Raw genomic sequence first — 20,356 nt, 5'->3', positions numbered from 1 at the left:
AGTGGCCAACCATGCCACATCTGTCTTTCTGCTTCACAGGAGCCACATACTTTACTTGGAATCCAGACCTAAGAGCTTAGCTCAGGTGTCTTGTCAAGTCAGTAGTTTGCAGCTCTTAGGAGCAGCCCAGGGATGGGGCATCTTGGGTATTTAACTAAAAGCACCCTCAGAAGAGAAGCAGGGGAAGCATTAGAAGCAGCCGTGTCTGTGATGTTCTTGCAATGAGCACTGAGGTGAAAAAATAAGGAGACACTGCTGGATGGCCTCCCTGCCTGCCCCTCTCCTGCCTGTGCAGGGGGACCTGGGGATGGAGCTAACACTGCCACATCTGTTTGCAGCTGGCTTGCTGAGCTCTGAATTCAGGGTAGGTGCTTTTATGCAGAGAACAGTAGGTGATACTTGTGGATCCTTGAAAGGATCTACAGGGAGCTCAGATCTGGCTGTTTTCTGGAGCTTACTGCAGCTTTGTACAGTGTGTGTGTCAAGGCCCTGAATGTGGATTTAGGGCTGCATCTTTAGGAAGAGTCTCTTTGAGGAAGGATTGATGGGTATCCAGCTTCCTGAGGCTGTCAGACCCCTCAGCACCAGCCTGACTTCCAGCCCTCTCAATGGCCATGGGGAGTATTAACTCGTCTAAAATCCTAATTAGTGCTAAGGCAGGAGCAGCTCTGTGCTGATTCTGGGATGAACCCTCCTTCTGCCTGGGCCCAGCCACTCATCCTCAGCAGGCAGAGCCAGCACCTGTGAGGCTGCTGGGTCACTCTGAGCCTGTTCTCTGAGGCTTTGCTTTGTTCCTGCATCCCCAAGACAAAGGCAGGGAGCAGAGCTCAGCCCTGCCTGTTTGTGCTGTTTCTCTGCTTGCTGCAGGCTGGGCTGCCTGTACAAAGGGTTATAAATCAGCAGCACTGCAGAGCCTGAGCAGAGGCTTCCAAATGAGAGATTTCACTGTTCAGACATCAGGGAATCCTCTGCATTGCAAGAGCAAGGTGCAAATCATCAGTGCACCTTTTGTTGGCTTCTTTGGGGGGAAAGGATGGGCTGGGCAGGGCTTCTGGTCAGTTCCACTTGCCACAAGAGATCTGTCCATCCTCCCCTGTGGATTTGCTCACTCTTTGTGTACACACACACACACACACACACACACACACACAGAGGCAGGAGATGTGAGAGATTTATGGTGCTTCCTTGGATTAGTTCTCATAAAAAGCAATCTGAGTGGTGAAGAAATAAATCTGGAGCTGCTTGGCTGGGAAACTCAAGATGCAGGAGGGCTTTGCTGATGGGAGCAATGAAGCCCCAATTCCCTGCAGTAAATGAGAGTGTAACAATGGCTGAATGTGGGCTGTGGGGCTGGCAAGTGCTGCCTGATGGCAACAAGCCTCTCAGGGAGGATTGGGGCACAAGGTCCTGGAGACCACTGGATATCCCTGCACAGATTTTTTTTCCTGATCTGATGTTAAAATCTGTGCTTCATAAAGCTGAACCCTGCAATCAGGTGCTGCAGTGAAGTGGGGCAGATGGGTAGGAGGGGTGCAAACAGCACCAAGCCTGTGCTGATCTCCTGTTGCACAAATCCCCCAGATGAGTTTCCAGCAGCTCTAAGCAGCAGCAGAAGCAGCATACTCATACTGTCACTGGAATCTCTGTGTTGGTGAGCATGGGCAGTCAGACACCAGGCTTTTGTTGGCATTCTGAGGTTATTCCTGTGTGCCCATAAGATGGAAATTCCTTGTGGGTGGTAAGAGCATTTTTCTCTTCAGAGAACTGTAGGTTTTAGGCATGATGTGAGCTGGGTCAGAAGGCTGGTAGCAGCAGCTAAGGAGAGAAAGAGAGGGGAAAAAGCAATTTCTGAGTTTGTGTGTAGGTATGTATCAGAAATGGCTGGGATAGGTCCCAGGCCTCCCTACCTCTCCTTTGAGGTCCACCTGCTAAAAGTTTTTGGAAAGTTACCCTTTTCACATAAAATGGTCCCAAGCCAAGGATAACAATTCTGGGGAGCACAGCTGCTGGACTAGTGAGCCCAGAATGGGGCAACTTAATTTCCAGCAGGGCAGACATTTGTGGCTGCTGATGCCAGGAGATCACGTGCAGGGCTCTGTGGGACTATCAGAAATGGGCACCAGGTGTTGCTCAGCGGTGCCTGAAGTGCAGAATTTTGATGTCTCGTGGTTTGCCTGCTGTCACATTTCCTCTGGCATCACCAGGTCAGTTTGTGCAGATCCTCCTGTGGCTGTGGTCAGTTGTCAGTGGGTCTCATGCCTGCCTGCACACAGCTGTGCCCATAGGTGTGCAGGAGCAGCTGGGAGCAGCACTTGAGGCACTGGAGCGTGGAGAGAAGCTCCAGACAATGTCATGTGCTGTCTGCAGCTGATTCATCCTGCCATTAGTGTCACTGCTCATTGAGGTGTGAAGCTGAATGGGAGATTCAAGTCCTCCATGAAGCATCTTGGAGAGCAGAGTGCCCTGGGTGACAGGGTCACTGTCAGAAGTCAGGGCAGCTCAGATTCCTGCAGCTAACCTCTCCCTTGGCTTTTGCCCACAGGAGCTGTCAGAGCATGACCAGCCTGTTCAGCAGTACCATGTCTCCTGTAAAGGATGGAACATCATCACTTCCCAGGAGGCAGACTTCTTTCACCAAGCCCCCCCTCCGTGCTCTCTACGACTTACTGATAGGACCCATGGAAGGAGTAAGGCTTTGCACAGACACCAAAACCCTCTCAGTGTGGGAAAGCAAGAACAGACAGCTTGGGGCTGGTTTCTGAAGTGTGGTATTTGCACAGAACAGTCTGGGGTGGAAGGGGTCTTAGTGACCACCTAGAGACAGGGATCTAGTCCTGAGTACTTTTTTTATTTTTGTGGGCTGCCAGTGTTTAAGCTGGAGCAAATTGCAGTGCTTTGAAGTTACTCTTTCCTGGAGTGAAAACTAATTGTTTTTATGATACACTAGAGGAATAAATTTCCACAATTCCATGGGATCAGGAGCAGTTGCCACATTTTGTGCCCAGCTGCATGTTCCCTATTGACTGCTCTCTCTGCTTCACTTCCATCCATAAGATGCTTCCTGGTTAGATCTTTTAGTGACTCTGGGTTGGTGATGATTTCAAGTGTCTGGAAGTGCAGGCCACAAATCTGTCTGTAGATGGTTCACTGTTCAGAGGAAATGGCTTTTTTGAAATTCAATATCAGAAAGAATATTCTCTGACAAAGGAAAGATGATGACAATACTGACAAGGCATGGGTGGTTTGGGTTAGCCAAGATTTCGGGCTGGAGCAGAAGGGGCTGCAGAACCAGGGCGAGGCTGGGCCCCACATGGGCTGAGGCCAGGGTGCTGACCCAGAGCAGACAGGTCAGTGCCCTCAGTGCTCCCTTGTCCCTGTGGAACTGGCTGGGCACAGGTGAACAATAGCCCAGCTGCACAGGACGTGCCCATGTGTCACACAGAGTGGGTTCTGGTGTGGGTGCTTCCAAACCTGACACAGGATCAGAGCAGAGCCTGGTGCTTGGGAAATGCAGCCAGGGATGTGTGTGCAGTGAAAGGGCCAAACTAATTCTCTGCTGTTTCTTTTCAGGGTTTGATGCATTCCAGTGGGCCTGTGGGCCGCCACCGCCAGCTGGTCCTGGTTCTGGAGGGAGAGCTGTACCTCATTCCCTTTGCTCTGCTGAAGGGCAGCTCCTCCAACGAGTACCTCTACGAGCGCTTCAGCCTCATTGCAGTGCCCTCCATCCAGTCACTGAACCCCAGCTCCAAGGTCTGGCCCTGCTTTTGAAACCTCTCCTGGGGGTGCAGGTCCTGGTACATGCTCAGAATGCAGCAGCTCTGTCCTGCTGTGCCAGACACAGCAACAGAAACCACAGCCAGGCCACCCTGGGTGTGAGGAGCACCCTGAGCACCACAGCTCTGAAGTAGGTCCTGATGTAGTTCCTGTAGCACTCAATCACCCCAGGCATGCCAGGAAGGACAAGGGGATTGGATCATTTGGAGATCCTCCTCTAAAGGATTGCATGTGCTGGGTGTGGAACTACATGGCAGGCTACAGAGATGTAGGTGTCTGAGATCTGTGCTGAGCTTCCTTGCCAAGCTGACTGTCCTGTCACATTGCTGCTCTGTTCACTTCCATTTATGCATCCTGATGTCTCAGGACACCAAAGCTATGGGGGAAAGCAAATCCCACAGGTGGATCCTGCAGAAGTATCTTCATGCTGAGGTTTGGCAGCAGCATTTCTAATGCCCAGCTCTCTGGGAGAATGCACCAAATCACATTTGCTCTTGCTGGGCAGTGTTTTGTGGCACATCTTGGTTTGCTCTGGGTTAAGCACAGTCAGTGGAACAGCAGAAGGGTCTGAATCTTGTCAGCATTACTGCTATTCCATTCAGCAGCACCTGCTGCTGGCAGTGCTGACACTGATCTTGGAAATACAGGTATGAGGAACACTTAGTGAGTGATTGCAGGTGCTGTTCCAGTAATGTGAGAACCTGGAATCTTCTTTATGATTTTAGCTCTGCTGCAGCCCTCAAAGAGACCTGGGCTGTATCTGTGATCTGGGGATAGAAGTCTTGACCAGACTCAAACAGAGGTGTACCTTGTTGAACAGAAGAAACTAAAGAAATGCACTCTTCCTGTAATTATGACAACCAGACTTATGTTTAGAGCCAAAGGGACAGGGTATTTTATTTCCAGCACAAAAAAACCAGATCTTTGAACCCCATTTTCTCTTTCTCATTCTCTCTGTAGTCCCATGTGAGGAAGAATACTCCTGCTTACTCCAGTTCTACCTCAATGGCAGCTGTGATAGGAAATCCCAAGCTCCCTTCAGCAGTTATGGACAGGTGGCTCTGGGGACCTATGCCCTCTGCAGAAGAGGAAGCCTATATGGTGTCTGAGTTACTTGGCTGCCAGCCCTTAGTTGGCAGCTCATCAACAAAAGAGAGAGTCATGAGTGCCCTGACTCAGGCAGAATGTGTCCATTTTGCAACCCACGTCTCCTGGAAACTGGCTGCCTTGGTCCTGACACCCAACACTGACAGCAACCCAGCCAGCAGCAAGAGCTCCTTTGGGAACCCCTACACAATCCCAGAGTCTCTTAGGATGCAGGATGATGCCAGTGATGTGGAGAGCATCTCAGACTGCCCTCCTCTCCAGGAGTTCCTGCTTACAGCAGCTGACGTGCTGGATCTGCGTCTTCCTGTCAAGCTGGTGGTTCTTGGCTCTTACCAAGAGTCCAACAGCAAAGTCACTTCTGATGGAGTCATTGGCTTGACAAGAGCATTCCTGGCTGCTGGGGCTCAGTGTGTCCTTGTGTCCCTCTGGCCCATTCCTGTGGCTGCTTCCAAAATGTTTGTGCATGCCTTCTACTCCTCTCTCTTGAACGGGATGAAAGCCAGCGCAGCCCTGGGAGAAGCAATGAAAACTGTGCAGAGCAGCAAGCAGTTCTCCCACCCAGCCAACTGGGCAGGTAGGAAGTCTTCTTCTGGACAAATCAGATGGGTTTCTAACTAGGGAGCTGCCAAACTATGTGAGCTAAGCAAGGAGCAGTGCTGGTAATTGGGAGCAGTGTGTGCCTTGTGTTTTCCCGGAATTCAGCCCCTGTGTCTCAGACTCTGATTCAGCTGAGTGTGGCAGAATGTCAGTGTCACAGGACTCACCAGCATTTCACTGGGCACAGTAGGTGGGTCTGGATTGGGTATAATTAGAAGCAGTTGTGAGGTGAAGTGTGTTTCATGACTGGAAAGAAATAAATTGCAGTACAACAACTCCTTCTCTGTGTTTGAAATCTCCAGGCTCACACTTCCAGTGTCTGTGGGATGGAGTCAGCTGGAGCACACACAGACTTTTTAATGGAAAATTTAGTGACACTTCCACAGGAGGCAGGAGAATCAAGTGGCTGTGATTTTTGTGACATAAACCTTGCAAGGCTTATTCCTTTGGTCATTTTAGGAGAAAGGTTTCTCTTGCTTCCATTGGCAATGTCTCAGCAGCGTCAGCTCCTTGTGCAGTGCTGGTTCTTGCTCCTTCTCAATTAGATCTGTAGTTTGAGATATGGAATGACAAAGTCTTGGAGTTCAGCAGTGCTGTGACAGGAATATGTGCAGATAACCTAATTTTTCTTCCTGGCACGAGGCCTGATTTTTGAAAGCTGCAGGCATTCCCCAAATTGATTTTTGCACAGGCAGCAGAAGCATGTTAGTTAGCTCAGGAAACTGTGGTGAATATGGCTCTGGTGAGAACTGCATATGGCTGGAGGACTGGGAACTTGTTAACATGAGTCAGGCTGACAGTGATTTCAGGCATGTTGTCCAGCATCAGGATGTGGTTCAGGTAGTACCAGCTGTGAGCTGAGTTCAGGTTACGGTCCACAATTCAGCTGGGATTTTATTTTCCTTCCAAGACTTTTCTGTCTCAAAAGAAAAGACCACTAAAAAGCCCCAAAAGTGACCACTTTCTAGGCAGAAAAGAAAGTGTGGACACAGTGCTTGGCATTGCCAGCAAGCAGAGGCTTTCAGCTGCTCAGGCTGAGTACTGCCCCTTCCATGGCACTGTGCAAGTTCATCCCACACAGTCCCTGACTTCCACCACTGACCCTTGGCACTGAGTCTTGGACAGAGCAGCAGAGCCAGGAGCAGCTGCATCCCCATGGACAGAGCACCAGAGCCAGGAGCAGCTGCATCCTCACTGCATGAATGAGAAGGGAAATGTAGAACTCCTTGTGCTGGCATCTGGGGAGTCTGGCATTGAATGGGGCATGAGCCAGGGCAGGTTTCTGACCAGGACAGCAAAAACTTTCCATGTCCACAGTTCTGTTTTACAGCCACTGCTGGCATGTGTTGATTTCTGTGGCTGCAGAGGAGACCTGGAGCATGCCTGGACAAGTTTAGCTGCAATCCAGTGGTTTTCTGCTTGCTTGAACAGGAAGACACTATTGATTTAATAGCAGGGGACAGCAAGAAGTATCTAGAAACTTTCTGGAAGTTCAGTCTGAATGACTGGGCAGGGAGTGGGCAGCAGCTCTGGGAAAAGAATGTCCCTATGCAGGGTACAGTGAACCATCATTCACTGGTCTGAGGGCAGAGGACATCTGTGTGTGATTTGAACATTTTCCATAACAACAGGAGGTTGACTGTCTCTCATTCTGAATCCTGCAGGCTTCATGCTTATTGGGAGTGATATGAAGCTGAACAGCCCTTCCTCACTGGTAGGACAGGCCCTGACTGAGATCCTGCAGCACCCTGACAGGGCCCGGGATGCTCTGCGTGTGCTCCTTCATCTGGTAAGGGAAGGGAAGATCTGTCACAGCCACGAGTGGCACCACAGCCCACTCAGTCCTGAGACACCCTCACCTGAGGGCAGGAGTGGAACCATGAATGGAACAGCCACTCCCTGATGTGCAGCCACTCCCACTTGAAAAAAAAATATATACACCTTCATCCTCCCTCCCCTGCCATGATGTATCCTCTTGCAAAACTCTGGGTCAGTGTGGAAAGACTTGGACACCTAAGGAAGTGTTCAGTGCAAAAAGAAGCAAAGTAAGCAAAATCTTGGATTGTATTGCGACAGAATCCTCCCCAGACCCATCTGGTTTGCATTAGCTGTTGAATTGGGTTTCTGCTTAAGGGGTAAGCATTGGGATTAATTGTTTATACAGGGAAATAGCTCTGAACATGGCAGTCATGGAAACACAGAGCACAGTCACTGCTGTCTCAGTGTGTTTGGAAGATAAGAGGCCCTTCTGTCCCCATCTGTGCCACCAGTCTGTCCTGGGGAACAGTGGGACTGAAGCCAACTGCCAGGTGGCTGCAGTGATCACTCATGACTTCTAATACTTTTCTTCCCAATGCATCATCTGCGGTCTCACAGGAGTGTGAAGTATCCACAGAATGATGGAAACCTGTGAATATTGCTGGCCTTCCCAGTTGCTGGGGTTTGTGGACACTCATCTCTCTCTCCTGTTTGCTGCGTGGCTGCAGGCTCTTTGTCTGGTAATAAGCAGCCTGGAACCCCAAGGTGAATCATCTTTAGGGAGAAATGCAGCTGCCAGGCTTACAGGAAGCTATCCCAAACAAACTGCTACTTCATTTCTTGTGGCATTATTGTTCCCAGCATCCCAGAGAACATTGACACTCATCACTGTGATGTTGCAGCTGTGAAAGCTCAGTTCCTGGAGCTTTTCTTTCCAAGGCGCTAATGTCCTCTTGTGTGAGACAGGCCAGGATCAATCTTGGATTTGCTGTCTCCCAGCCTGCTGTTGCAGTAGAAAGAAGCAGTCAGTAGCAGCATCTTGTACAATAAGGTGTTTTATTTCCCCACAGGTGGAGAAATCATTGCAACGGATCCAGAACGGGCAGCACAACTCCATGTACACTTCCCAGCAGAGTGTGGAGAATAAAGTTGGTGGCATTCCAGGCTGGCAGGCACTCCTCACAGCAGTGGGATTTCGGCTGGACCCACCAGCCAGCGGCCTCCCAGCAGCAGTGTTCTTCCCAACCTCAGACCCTGGGGACAGGCTGCAGCAGTGCAGCACCACCATCCAGTCCCTGCTAGGTGAGAGGAGCAGCTGTGGGCCCTGGCCAGGCAGGCATCAGCCTTTCACACCTTTCTGTGGTGTCAGCATGTGAAAAAGGGATGTTTTACATCAGTGAAATCAATGTATTGGGCTAGGAAGAAGTTCTAAAAGTAAATGTTAACTGAAAATTTGGCCACAGATGAGAATCATTGGCTGCTGGGTTGAGTAAGTGTGATGTGACTGTTCCTCTCTCTCAGCTCTCAGACAGGAAATCTGTCATCAGATGCAAACCCTTTGCTTTCTGGAAATTGCTGCTGCTTCCAGAGCTGTCCAGTGATGTGGGGGAGAGGTTTTAGCAATTAGCCAAGTGTGTGTTCTGTTGAGGTTTGTTGCATTTTTTGCAGTCAAACAGATACAGATGTTTCTGCTGATGTTTTTCAGGTTTGCCTAACCCTGCACTTCAGGCACTTTGTAAACTTATCACAGCTTCAGAAACAGGAGAGCAGCTTATCAACAGGGTGAGTTGGGAGGTTTTCCTCCAGTACCAGGTTCCAAATGGCTCTTCCCAGGTCAGTAAATTCAGAAATATGCAGAATGGTTGATGCCCTGGTGTATCAACCCAGAGCTTGCTAGGAGACTTGAGGGTTGAAATTCTAAACTTGCCTGTTTGTGTGAATGAAAGTGTGTCCGGAAGGAAAATCTGCAGGTGGCTGCAGGGCTGCATGGCCCTGGGACTCCCTGTTCAGTGACAAGTGAAGGCATGATCCCTCCAGCAGTGTCACCCCTAACTGCTGTTTGGCCATCCTGCCTAGGCCCACATTAGCTGCTCATTGCCCACTCAATTTACTGAAGTCCCAAGGTTTGGTTGACTGTGGACAATGCAAGGTCTGTCAGAAAACTCCCTGAGCCTGTGCTGCTCCTGTGTGTGCTCACAGCTCCAGGGAAGGGATTTCTGGTCTTTAGGAGAAGGGCAGTGCTACCTGTGGTGATGGGACTTCTCCCTGCTCCCCTCAGCCTCCTTCACACTCTCCCCTCTCCTGTCTCTGGAGCATGCCTAGCCTGACCTGACCTTTCTCTGTGCCACCATGGCTGCTTCCCATTCCATGGTTCTTGCTGTCCTGAGTGCTCCTCTAGTGAGGTTTCTCTTCATCATTTGCCTGCTGTAGTACATGGACACACTCACACAGGGAATGGACCTAAATCTCACTGTCTTTCCCTTTTCCCCATGCAGAAACATTCCAGGCAATGCTGTGGTGGGGAGCTGGGATTGGTTTTGTGTGGTATCAGGCTGTTCTTGTTTTGGTCACATGGAAAAAAAAAAAAAGCCAGAGAAGAGCCCCAGCCTCTCTGTGACCTGCTGAGTAGCTTCTGGCAGCCCACTGGGATGAGCCTGTTCCAGGGAAAGGGTTCCTGTTAGGATCTGCAGCAGAGTTTGAGATGTTTCCAATGTCCTTGGTGGTGTTTTGCCTCTTGCCTTGGCTCTCCTCAGTGCCTGAGATGTGTGGTTAACTTCAGGGTTATTTCCCTCATGGCCACCCAAGGGAGGCCAGGTCCAAGGGGTGTGAAGAGGACAGGACAGCATTCCCATGGCACAAAAGGCCTTAGAGTGCTAGTGAGGTGGCTTCATGATTGCTGCCCTGCCTCAGATAATTAAATTACCCAAGGTAATTACCGAACAAAAGACACACTCACCCGTTCCTCACTGCCCCACAGAGTAAATACTGGCAGGGATATTGCAAGTTTTCTTCCATAGCCCAGACTCCTGGCAGAGAACTCCCTTTTGCCCCAGTCTATCCCGTTACATGTTGGTTTTCAGCAGCTCTCCCCTCCATTGTGGTTATTGCTATTTTCCTCTCCTGCGTCTTGGCAGTTCGTGGTGTGAGCAGCTGAGGCTCTGCAGTCCCAGAGGAAAGCAGACTTTGTTCCAGACAGAAGCAGGAGGTCAGACATGTCAGTCCCTGGGTGCTGCTGGTTGGTTTTCCTCAGTGGGTGATCAGCATCACAGGGGAGTGAGTGCTTTTGGCATTAGTGAAGCAGCCTGAGCAGCTGCACTGCATAGAAAATGCTTATTTTGAGTGCAAAAGAGAAGGCAGGAGCCACAAAAGAGAGAACTTCAGATTACTGCATGTGCAAGGAAAAGTTAGTGATTTCTGCCTGCACTGAGTGCCAGTTCTGTGTCCCAGAGGAAACTAGAGAAGGGCTGGTTTATGTTCAGCCTCCTGCCAGAGAGTGGGCTGGCCTGAGTGTCTGCCTGCTGAGTGTCTGAGCTGTCATGAGCTGGGCACTCCCAGATTCCACTGCCTGTTCCCATGCTGTTGGATTCCCGGCTCAGACCATTCCCATTGCTCCTTTCTTTCTCTGGACAGAGGATTTTGCAGTCAGGGTGCTGGCCTGGCCATGGATGTGTCCCTGCAGGGTTCCTCAGCACAGGCACTTTGTAGCACAGAGTAACCCATGTTCTTTTCTCCTCTTTTCCTTTCTTGTTGCCTGCTGCCCGAAGGCTGTTAGAAATGTGGTGGGAATGGTGAGTATGATGTGCAGGGGGGGACCCTGAGGTGCAGGGTGCAGTGCTGGGGTCACTGCACACCCTGCCCTGTGCTGCACCCTGTCTGCACCCACTCTCAGGCCTGGGATTTGCTCCACACAGCTACTGTGGAAAAAGGCCTGTGTAAGCTTTTGTGGGTTCTGAGAGATGGGTGGTCCTGAGGTTAGCTGCTCCCTGATTAATGGCTTTCCATCCTTGCTGCCCTGGCTGTGTTGGTGAATTACACGGGATCCTGGCATCTTAATTTGTGTCAGATCTTCATAAACACATTTTCTCTCTAGCTTGCTACTCCTGTCCCTTGGGCACAGTTGAGAAACTTCTTTCCTGGAGGCCATGGAGATGTTAGGAAAGTCTTCCATGGCTTCATATGACTTGTTCTGCCCAACTAATGAATTTCTTAGGATTTGCATAAGGAGTATGGCTCAGTCATGGAATGGGCTTTAGTAAATTTCTGTGAGCAGCCCCAGAGTGTCTCTTTCCTTTTCTTTCCCTTCACAGATGTTCCTGCTGTGCTTCCTTCTTGCTCAGTTTCCACTGGCCACCCCCAGCCCTCACCCCTGGTCTGTCCCTGCCTTTGCTGCTCTTCCAGGCTGTCTGATGTTGCTGTCCCTGAACTGTCCTTCTTCCCAGACCTTCCCATCTCACTGCTCTGTTCAGGAGCTGAACTGGGTGTCCAGGGAAAGGGTGTGCAGAGGGCATTGCTTTATCAGTGGCTGTAGGAGAAGCAGTGATGTGACTTGTCAGGAATGGCTAATGTCTGTATTGCTGTCTTCAGCTGCATCAAGTCCTGGTTCAACTTCAAGCAGGAGAAAAGGAGCAAGATTTCCCCTCTGCACCAATCCAGGTCTCCATCAGTGTCCAGCTCTGGAGGCTGCCTGGCTGTCATGAGTTTCTGGCAGCTCTAGGTAGGAAAACACTTTGTTCTGTTGTCTCTCTAAACCCATTGCAGGTGTCTCATGTGGGGGTTTGAAACACTGATAAGGCTCACGGCTTCACATTTGTCTGCCCCCTGCAGCTCAGCCTGCATTTGGCATTTGCCAAATTCCAAGGTCTGTGCTCTTCAGCTCCATTTCTGTGGAATTAATAATAAATCAGTAATAAATTGTTTGGCATGTAGGACATTGTCCCCTGAGATGTGTTTGGTATATAATTTCCTGACAACTCCAAGTAATTTGCAGCTACAGAAGTGTTGACAGGAGTGATTTGTTAATGAGTGTGTGTGATCCCAGTCCAGCACCCCAAAGCTCCCAACACCTGGAGAAGGTGTGCTAAACAATAAAAAATAACAAACAACAAACTGCACATGAGAGGTGAAGTCATCCTTCAGAGGGTGCTGCAGGCTGTCATACCTCTCTGTTCTGTCTGTGTTACAAATGACATTACTCTTATTTGAGACAGAGGGTCTTTCTGTGAGCTGTAATTTTCTGTTCCATGTCCCACTATAGGTTTTGACCTTTGTGAAGTTGGCCAAGAGGAGGTCATTCTGAAAACTGGGAAACAAGCTACCAGGAGGACCATGCACTTTGCTCTACAATCCTTGCTGGCACTTTTTGGTAAAGCTGCTCAGTGTGTTTTTGCTCGTGTCATCTGATGATTTGATCAGAATGGCTTCTGCTGAAATCTCCCACTTGCATCATTGCAGAGGTCACACACATGTCACACAAACCAGATTTGATACACCGACTGGAGTAAATGTTATTTTTGTATGGGAAAAACTTGTCTGAGCAGAAACTGGAGATAGAGTCCAGCAACTGCAGGACAAATAAATCATTCTTTGTGTTGAGAAATAAAATTATAATGAACTGACAGTTTCCATCTAGGACATTTGGACAGAGGTTCTTGCCTGGGCTGTGCACTTCTTTTTCCTTACCTAAGTATTAGTTGGTTGTTCTGAGGCAGCACAGAGCTTGAGGGCGTGTTTTGTAGCATTTTCTCTTAATTCTGATAGAATGTTACCTGGTTTTATTTCATTTTATGGTCTGTCTGGGAGCATGTGCATACTGTTGTCTTTTCTTTTTCAGATTCTACAGAGCTGCCCAAGCGCCTTAGCCTGGACAGTTCCTCATCACTGGAGTCACTGGCTTCTGCTCAGTCTGTTTCCAACCCTGTACCCCAGTATCAAAACCCTCCATTCTCTCCTACCTGTCCAGACAGCCTTGCCTCAGATGCCATTTCTGTGTACAGCCTGAGCTCCATTGCTTCTTCCATGAGCTTTGTTTCCAAGCCAGAGAACATGCTGGATGGGGCAGGACACAGAGGGAGGCAGGATTATGAGAGGCCCAAGAATATCTATCCACACAGGTCTGCAGCTCAGAGCCAGCTGTCACCACAAGCCACTGCAGCCAGCAAAGATGAGGAAGAGTATGAAGGTTTCTCTATAATCAGCAATGAGCCTTTGGCCAGTTACCAAGAAAACATAAAACCAAGATTTTCCCCTGATCACAAACAGCCCAAAACTAGTCAGAACGGAGGCATTAAAGCATCCATCAACTCCAAAGGGAGCATAAGTACTCCAAATTCTCCTGTTAAAATGACTCTCATCCCCAGCCCAAATTCACCTTTCCAAAAAGTTGGGAAACTTGCAAGTTCAGATACTGGGGAATCGGACCAGTCCAGCACTGAGACTGACAGCACCGTCAAATCCCAGGAGGACAGCAATGCAAAGCTTGATCCACAAGAGTTGGCCCAAAAAATTCTGGAGGAAACTCAGAGTCACCTCATTGCTGTTGAACGCCTTCAGAGGAGCAGCAGCAGCCAGATCAGCAAGAGCAGCAGCTCTGAGGATGGAGCTCCCAGCCCCGGTGGCGTGTCCGCCTTCCGCTCCTCGGAGACCAGCGCCTTCAGCCGCCCGCTCAGCTCCAGCCACAGGAACCAGGCTTCTTCACCCCTTGCCATCAAACCAAAGCCTCCAACGAGGAGCTCATCCCTTCAGAAGGTGAGCTCTGGCTACAACAGCCCCACCATGTCGGAGATGTCAAACAGAGAAGGCACAGGTCAGTACAGTGGGCAGCCGTCTCCGGGTTGTGACTCGCATGGGTCCTTAAGTGAGCAGCCTCCCTTTAAACTCAAGTATCCCAGCTCTCCGTACAGTGCTCACATTTCTAAATCACCCAGAAATATCTCTCCGAGCTCAGGGCATCAGTCTCCTGGTGGCAGCACTCCATCTCCTGCTCTTTCCTATTCCTCAGCTGGTTCTGCTCGTTCAAGCCCAGCTGATGCCCCAGACATTGACAAATTAAAATTGGCTGCCATCGATGAAAAAGTGCAAGCAATTCACAACTTAAAGATGTTCTGGCAAAGCACTCCCCACCACTCCACTGGTCCAATAAAGATTCTCCGAGGAGCTCCTGGAACAATGACTTCTAAGAAAGATGTCCTCAGCTTGCTCAATTTATCACCACGGCACAGCAAAGAAGATAGTGCAGAGAAGCTGGAACTGAAGGACCTGTCTATTGGGCAACACCTTGCTGCTTCACCACAGAAGATCCCTCCCAATGGACACAGATGCCCTGAAACCACAAATTCCATGGCATCAGCTCATTCCTCACCTGGCAACACTCTGGGAGCTGTGCGTCCCCTGAGGCTGCCAGCTGGGAATGGGTATAAATTTTTGTCACCAGGAAGATTTTTCCCTTCCTCCAAATGTTGAAATGTCCCAAGTACCAGCTCATGACTTACAGTCTTGTTGAACTATTTGCTTGTGCCCACTTGCCTTTACCAAAACAGAACCAGTAGCTGAGCAGCCGTGTCCATGCCCTCAGCTGGCAGTGCCCAGGGATGGGACAGGCTGGCCTGCTGTCACTGTGGGGGCACACGGCCTCACACACATGGGGGTTTTGTTTCCCTTATCAGGACCTTGGCCAGACTCACCTGATAACAGGTTCTCTGTAGTATTCAGTATTTGCAGCAGCAGGTGCAAAGCATCTGCTTGTCTGTTCATTAAACACTGGCTTTTAAGCCACCTCCTTGTATTTCTTAACCAGAAGTTTTACAGCTGGCTTTTTGTACAGAAATTGCACATATCAGGGGTTGGAGAGGAAAGGGAGAGGAGGCAGAACATTCCTGTGTACCACAAAGAACATGGGTACAAGTCTCTGCCTGGAGAAAGATGAGCCATTTACTCGACTGTGTGCCAAGGCTGACAGAGGAGAAGACCACATGCCTCTAGATACCTCTGCCAGGTTGGCCAGACCAGAAACTGCTCTCAGTAAAACTCCATAGCAGCAGGATCTGGCAGTTCTGGTGCATCATTTAGAGACTGGTGAAACAAAAACAAGAGGAGAGAGGTGCTCCATTCTAAAATCTGCATCTCAGGTAACTTTTGGAGGGAAAGCCCTCAGATGAGACTTTGCTGGTTGGTCTGCTCAAAGGAAATTTTGGGGCTTAACAAACATTTGACAGGTGAGCCTGTGTGTGAGGTAGTGAGTGTGTCAGAGAGACAAGTTCTGGTTTTATTGAGTGCTCTGGTCTCTCTGGCACACCACATTGTGAAAGTGAACTTTTTATCCTGGCAAGTTTTGGGCAGTACTTACATCTCTGTCTGCTCAGTGAGCACAGAAAAGAATAGCAGATGCTGCAGCTCAGAACATTATATTGCAGTTCCACAGCAGGCAAGAATGTGACATCAGTGTGTGTGATTCAGACATCACCATGCCAAAAAAATCCTTCCTTGATCCTGCTGAGCCAGGGCTCACCACAGGCAGGTCTGGGAGCCTTCTCCTTGCTGTGGGGGGAGGTTTCCTTTGGAGCAGGAGTGCCAGTGTTGGTGCAGCTGGAGGCAGAAGGCGAGGCAGCAGGCGGAGGGGATGGATGCAGAACCTGAGTGCCCTCTGACATGTGGAGGAAAAGGGACCAAGAGCACCCCCAGGGCGACACAAACAGTCAGCTTCCCTAGGCTAGGTGGGGTTTAGGAGCTGGGGCAGGCTGGAGATGGTTTCTAGGTGGCTGTGGGATGCAGTGCTGTGATCAGGATCCCAGTGATGGTTTGCATGCACTGAAGCTGTGGGGTGCAGCAGCATTGACCCCACCATGTGAGCTCAGATCCACACAAGGTATTCCCAGGCTGAGAAGTCAGAGCACTGTTTCACCAAGGGTTTGATGTCTGTTCTGCACTCCCAGAACTGGCTGAGTGACTGAAGGCTAATCACTTCACCTCTCCGTGCCTCGTCTTCCCTTTCTATCTAAATGGGGATAGTAAATACTTACCTAGCTACCTCACAGAGGTGTTGTGAGGCTGAATTCATTAGGCCCTGAGTTTTAGCTGGATCTGAAGTCAACTTCCAGTCTTGCAGCTGGATGGAGAGTGCAGGCAGCTCTGTGGACATACCAGAGTATGTTGCTGATGCAGAGAATTGTACTTAGCATGGCTGGATGCTCTTGTTGTAAATGTGGATCTGATAATTTGTGATTTTCTAAGGGATCTTGGAGGAAAAGCATGGTAGCAGGACAGAGAATTCAGTTCTGATATGGAAACATGAGAATGCTTAGGCTCAGCTTACTCACAGGCATAATCAGATGCGTGCTGTGAGAATATTCTGGAGTCTGCTGGTTTCAGGAGAATTGTTTTCCTTTTCATTGGGGCAAGAAATGAACACAAGCACTAAAGGCAAAGGATACTGGGCTATGTTGTTACAGCCAGCTAACAAGGGAGGGGAGATCACCAAAGTTTTCAGTGCAGAGAGAAGGAGTAGTTACCTACTCGTACACAATGTAGCAGAACAGTTGAGTCAATCTGTTCAACTTATTATGGTGCAAGTTATTTGTCTGTACCTGACATCTTCCTGTGATGGATTGGTGCTAAACCTTCGTGTCATTTGGCAGGAGAAATTAGAATAGTGGGCCAAAATGAGTCAGCACAGCATCTGCCCCTTGTGGAGACAGAGATGCTATTGATCGTGCCACTTGCTGTGGTCACAGGACTGCTGAGAGACTTCATGTGACCTGCTCTGTTTCTAACCAGCATAAACTTTTTGAAACGACATCCCAGGAACACCCAGGATGGAAGTGGGCAGCTTTTTGTTTATAGCAACAGCAAATACTCCCTGTAGTGCTGCATAACACGCCAGAAATAAGCCTCTTTGTTGTAGTTTACTTCCATAACTAAAGGATCTTTTAACCTGTAGAAATTCTATGCTGCCATTTTGTTACAACCCATTTCTGTGCTCCAGCAGGTTTCATGCTGGCTTAAAGCTTTCAGACAGAGCTAAATCGGGGTGGGGGGTGTGGGGGAGTGGTTCTTCTGTTGTTGTTTTTAAGGAGGGGGGAGCATTAGAAGCAGGGAAGGGTTCAGATGTAGAGAAAGTTCAGTATTTGGGGAATTTGATGTTGTATAAATATGGAAGGTGAGTGTCACTAGAACAAGTCTTTTGGGAAATAGGTCTCCGTTGACTTGGCACAGGTCACTTCCATTGGCTTGCCAGGAGCCATGAAATGCATGCTTACTCGTGGCTGGGAGACACTGCACACCTTGTCCCTCACTCCTCCACCTCCTGAATGAGAAACAACCCCTTTGTGAGGAAAAAAAAAAAAAAGAGTTTTATCAGGTTTGCCCAATTCGTGGAGAAATTCAGGAAATGAAAATCACATGTTCTCCATTTGCTGTTAGAATTCCTTCTGTGGGTTTAATGCATTTGTCGTTGTTGTATTTGTGCATGGTACAAGTGACAACACTGCGTAATACAGTGAGCAATAACAATTAGGTATTGACCACTTTCACATGAAACCTGCCACATGCAACCGTTCCCCAAGGCCACAGAATGTTTTGGTTTTGCCCTGTACGTTTTACTGTGTGAGATTTCAGATTTTTTATTGACTGTCTTTAGGTCCAACTAAATGGGAACAGTAAACAACCCCTGTGATCAAAATCTAGTTTAATTTGATTTTGTTGGTTAGCCTGTACCTCTGGCCTGATATTGGTTTTCCTTCTGTTTAATCATACCTTACTGAAACAAAAAAAGCATTGAGGGGGTGCTACACCCATGCATATCACTCCAGGCCATAATTTCTTTCATTAGGGCAAGCTCGTTCTGTGAACATCTCTTCCAAGTTGCAGAACAGATCCGGGGGCACAGAGGTGTCTGAGAATCTGTTAGGAAGCATTGCTAGTTTCAGCTGGATGGTGATGATGGGTTTGAGCAGTTTTGGGTTCTTTGCATTGCCATGCTGCCCAGCAGGGCTGCACTGTGTGTGGGCACTGCTCCCCTCAGCTGCAGAAGAGCAGTGACCCAGAGAGGAGGATGCTCAGCAGAGGCTTCCCAGCAGCAGCCCTTCAGCACTCGCTCTCCCTACGTGCAGTGTTAGCCATGTTTGGCCTCTATGGACTTTCTTTGTAAATTAAAACTCTGTTTCCAGACAGCATTAAACTTTTTATATTATGAAATTTACCATGTAAAAAGATTTTCATATTTTTATTGAAATTGCTAAGGCATTTGGCCTTTTCTTCTTTGTGATTTCAGTGTCTATTAAAGCATGAGTTCTCTCAGTGCCTCAGTCTCTTGATCTGGAAGGATTTGGGGATGGGTGATTGTTGGTTCTCTGCTCTCTGCCCACACCCAGCTCCCCTGTGTGACAGTGTCCTGTGGCAGAGTGGGGCTGAAACTCAGGGCAGCTCTCAGCTCCCTCTGGAACTTCCCTCCCCTTTTTGTGCAGTGTTCCTGTCACCAGTGCTCACTGGAAATTGCTTTTCCTCCTCCTGGCACCTGGTGGGAGCACCAATATTTACTTTTATCTCTTGTAGAAGAGGATTAGCAGGGCTGGGAGGAGCTCTGAGGGTTGTGAGAGACCCCAGTGCAAAAGGGATGAGGGATTCTCCCCATACTGATGCCAGCTGGAACTTGATGAGTTAAATCTTCCTGGTGCCCTTGTACTGCAGGGAAGTGTTGGAGACACATGAAACTGAACCCACAGTGCTGGTTCTGAGCCTGGGCTGGAGCCCTGCCATGAGCAGCAGCTCCTGGGGCAGCGTTCCCTCCTCCAGAGGGGCTGTGCTGGAGTGGGCTCCAGTGGTTTGTGTGTGCCAGGCCTGGGCTCAGCAGGATGTGGCTGCTTGTGACACTGGTGTGTGGCAGGAGGCAGCTGTAAACAGAGGCTTTGGGCACTGAGCAAACACCACACAAATGTTGTCCATATGGGGAAGGAGCAGCAGCAGGGCCTGCACGCTGCCAGCATTCTGAAAAACCAAATAAAGGAAAATCCTGAATGCTTGGGGAAACTGATTTACAGCCCTGATCTCTGCTGCTCCTCATGGCCAGAGCCAGGGCAGGCCTGAGTCACCACTCAAGGACTTCCATGGAAACAGATGTCTATGGGAAGAGCCTGCTGAAGGTTTACAGCCTTTTATCTGGGGGAAGAGTGTTTGACAACCTGATTTTTATCTGGATTTCTGTCCTTTGGAGTGTGCCTCACTGGTTCTGGCTCCTGGCAAGAGGAAATGTAGAATTTCTCCAGGGAAAGGGGAGCTGGGGGGCTGCAGAGAGAGCCATGGGTCACCTCTGGGGAAAAGGAACCACTGGAACACAAGTGTGCACCTTGTGGTTGGTTTTTCTTTCCAGCTTACCTCATTTTACATTTGTGTGTGCATTTCAAACAGAGGGAAAGCAATAGCCTGCATGGCTGTGGAAAACATCTGGAGATAAAAATGAAAGGGAATTCTTAGGAACTAGAAAGCAAATCAATATATTTGAAATACATAAAATCAATACATTTAGAATACATTATTTAAAGTAAATCCTGCAGTTTTCCCTGAATTACAACTTTTGAGAACCTCTAAGTGGAAGTATATTTCCTGGCTACTTTGTTCTTAGGACAACATTTTGCCACAGGATTAACGTCCATCATTATGTAAACCAGGATAAAGCCGAATTCAACACAAAGAACAGGCCTTGGGTGGTCACATCCCTCTGCCCCTCTGTGGTATTCACATGTCCTCTGAACAGAGAGAAGCAAAGAATGAGCAAAACAATTCTTATCTCATTTGTTGCTCCTGTGTTTGTGAACATGTGCAATGTGTTGGATTATTTACCTGAAGGAATTTGGTAATTGGATTCTGCTAAGGATTGTTTTGTGGCATTCACAGCCTCCAGCCAGGAGCCTCGGTAGAACTTGTCCCTGTCACACTGCCCTGCACTGGCCGGATCACACCCCTGAGCTACCACTGCCATTCCTGTCCTCCAGGCTCCTCACAGCCAGAAGGGCTCCTCCACTTCGGGCTGATTTCTGCCTTCTTCCAATGCTTCTGAGCTTTCAGACCTGCAGACACCTTTAACTTTCTATTTTTTAGCGCCAGCTGAAGGTGGAAGCTCCAGCCCGGCTGA

General features: G+C 49.1%; 1 protein-coding gene across 4 annotated transcripts in view; it reads left to right on the top strand.

Moving 5' to 3' along the window:
• TTC28 (tetratricopeptide repeat domain 28) overlaps positions 1-18,528 on the top strand; it is a 108,064-nt gene extending 89,536 nt beyond the window's left edge. For 3 of the 4 annotated variants that reach the window (XM_074553939.1, XM_074553942.1, XM_074553941.1), the window contains 10 exons: positions 2,543-2,687; positions 3,571-3,750; positions 4,735-5,455; positions 7,143-7,267; positions 8,307-8,538; positions 8,942-9,018; positions 11,001-11,024; positions 11,821-11,950; positions 12,491-12,598; positions 13,067-18,528. In XM_074553939.1, the coding sequence (XP_074410040.1) occupies positions 2,543-2,687; positions 3,571-3,750; positions 4,735-5,455; positions 7,143-7,267; positions 8,307-8,538; positions 8,942-9,018; positions 11,001-11,024; positions 11,821-11,950; positions 12,491-12,598; positions 13,067-14,694 (3,370 nt within the window). In that variant the 3' untranslated portion in view covers positions 14,695-18,528. The remainder of the gene's footprint in view (positions 1-2,542; positions 2,688-3,570; positions 3,751-4,734; positions 5,456-7,142; positions 7,268-8,306; positions 8,539-8,941; positions 9,019-11,000; positions 11,025-11,820; positions 11,951-12,490; positions 12,599-13,066) is intronic. The other variant, XM_074553940.1, reaches the window with a different exon arrangement.
• The last annotated feature ends 1,828 nt before the right edge of the window (positions 18,529-20,356 follow it).

The sequence above is a fragment of the Zonotrichia albicollis genome, chromosome 18 (genome assembly GCF_047830755.1).
Source record: "Zonotrichia albicollis isolate bZonAlb1 chromosome 18, bZonAlb1.hap1, whole genome shotgun sequence".
NCBI classification, from domain to species: domain Eukaryota; kingdom Metazoa; phylum Chordata; class Aves; order Passeriformes; family Passerellidae; genus Zonotrichia; species Zonotrichia albicollis.
Note: the sequence above shows the minus strand (reverse complement) of the source record. Positions and strands in the feature narration are given on the sequence as shown.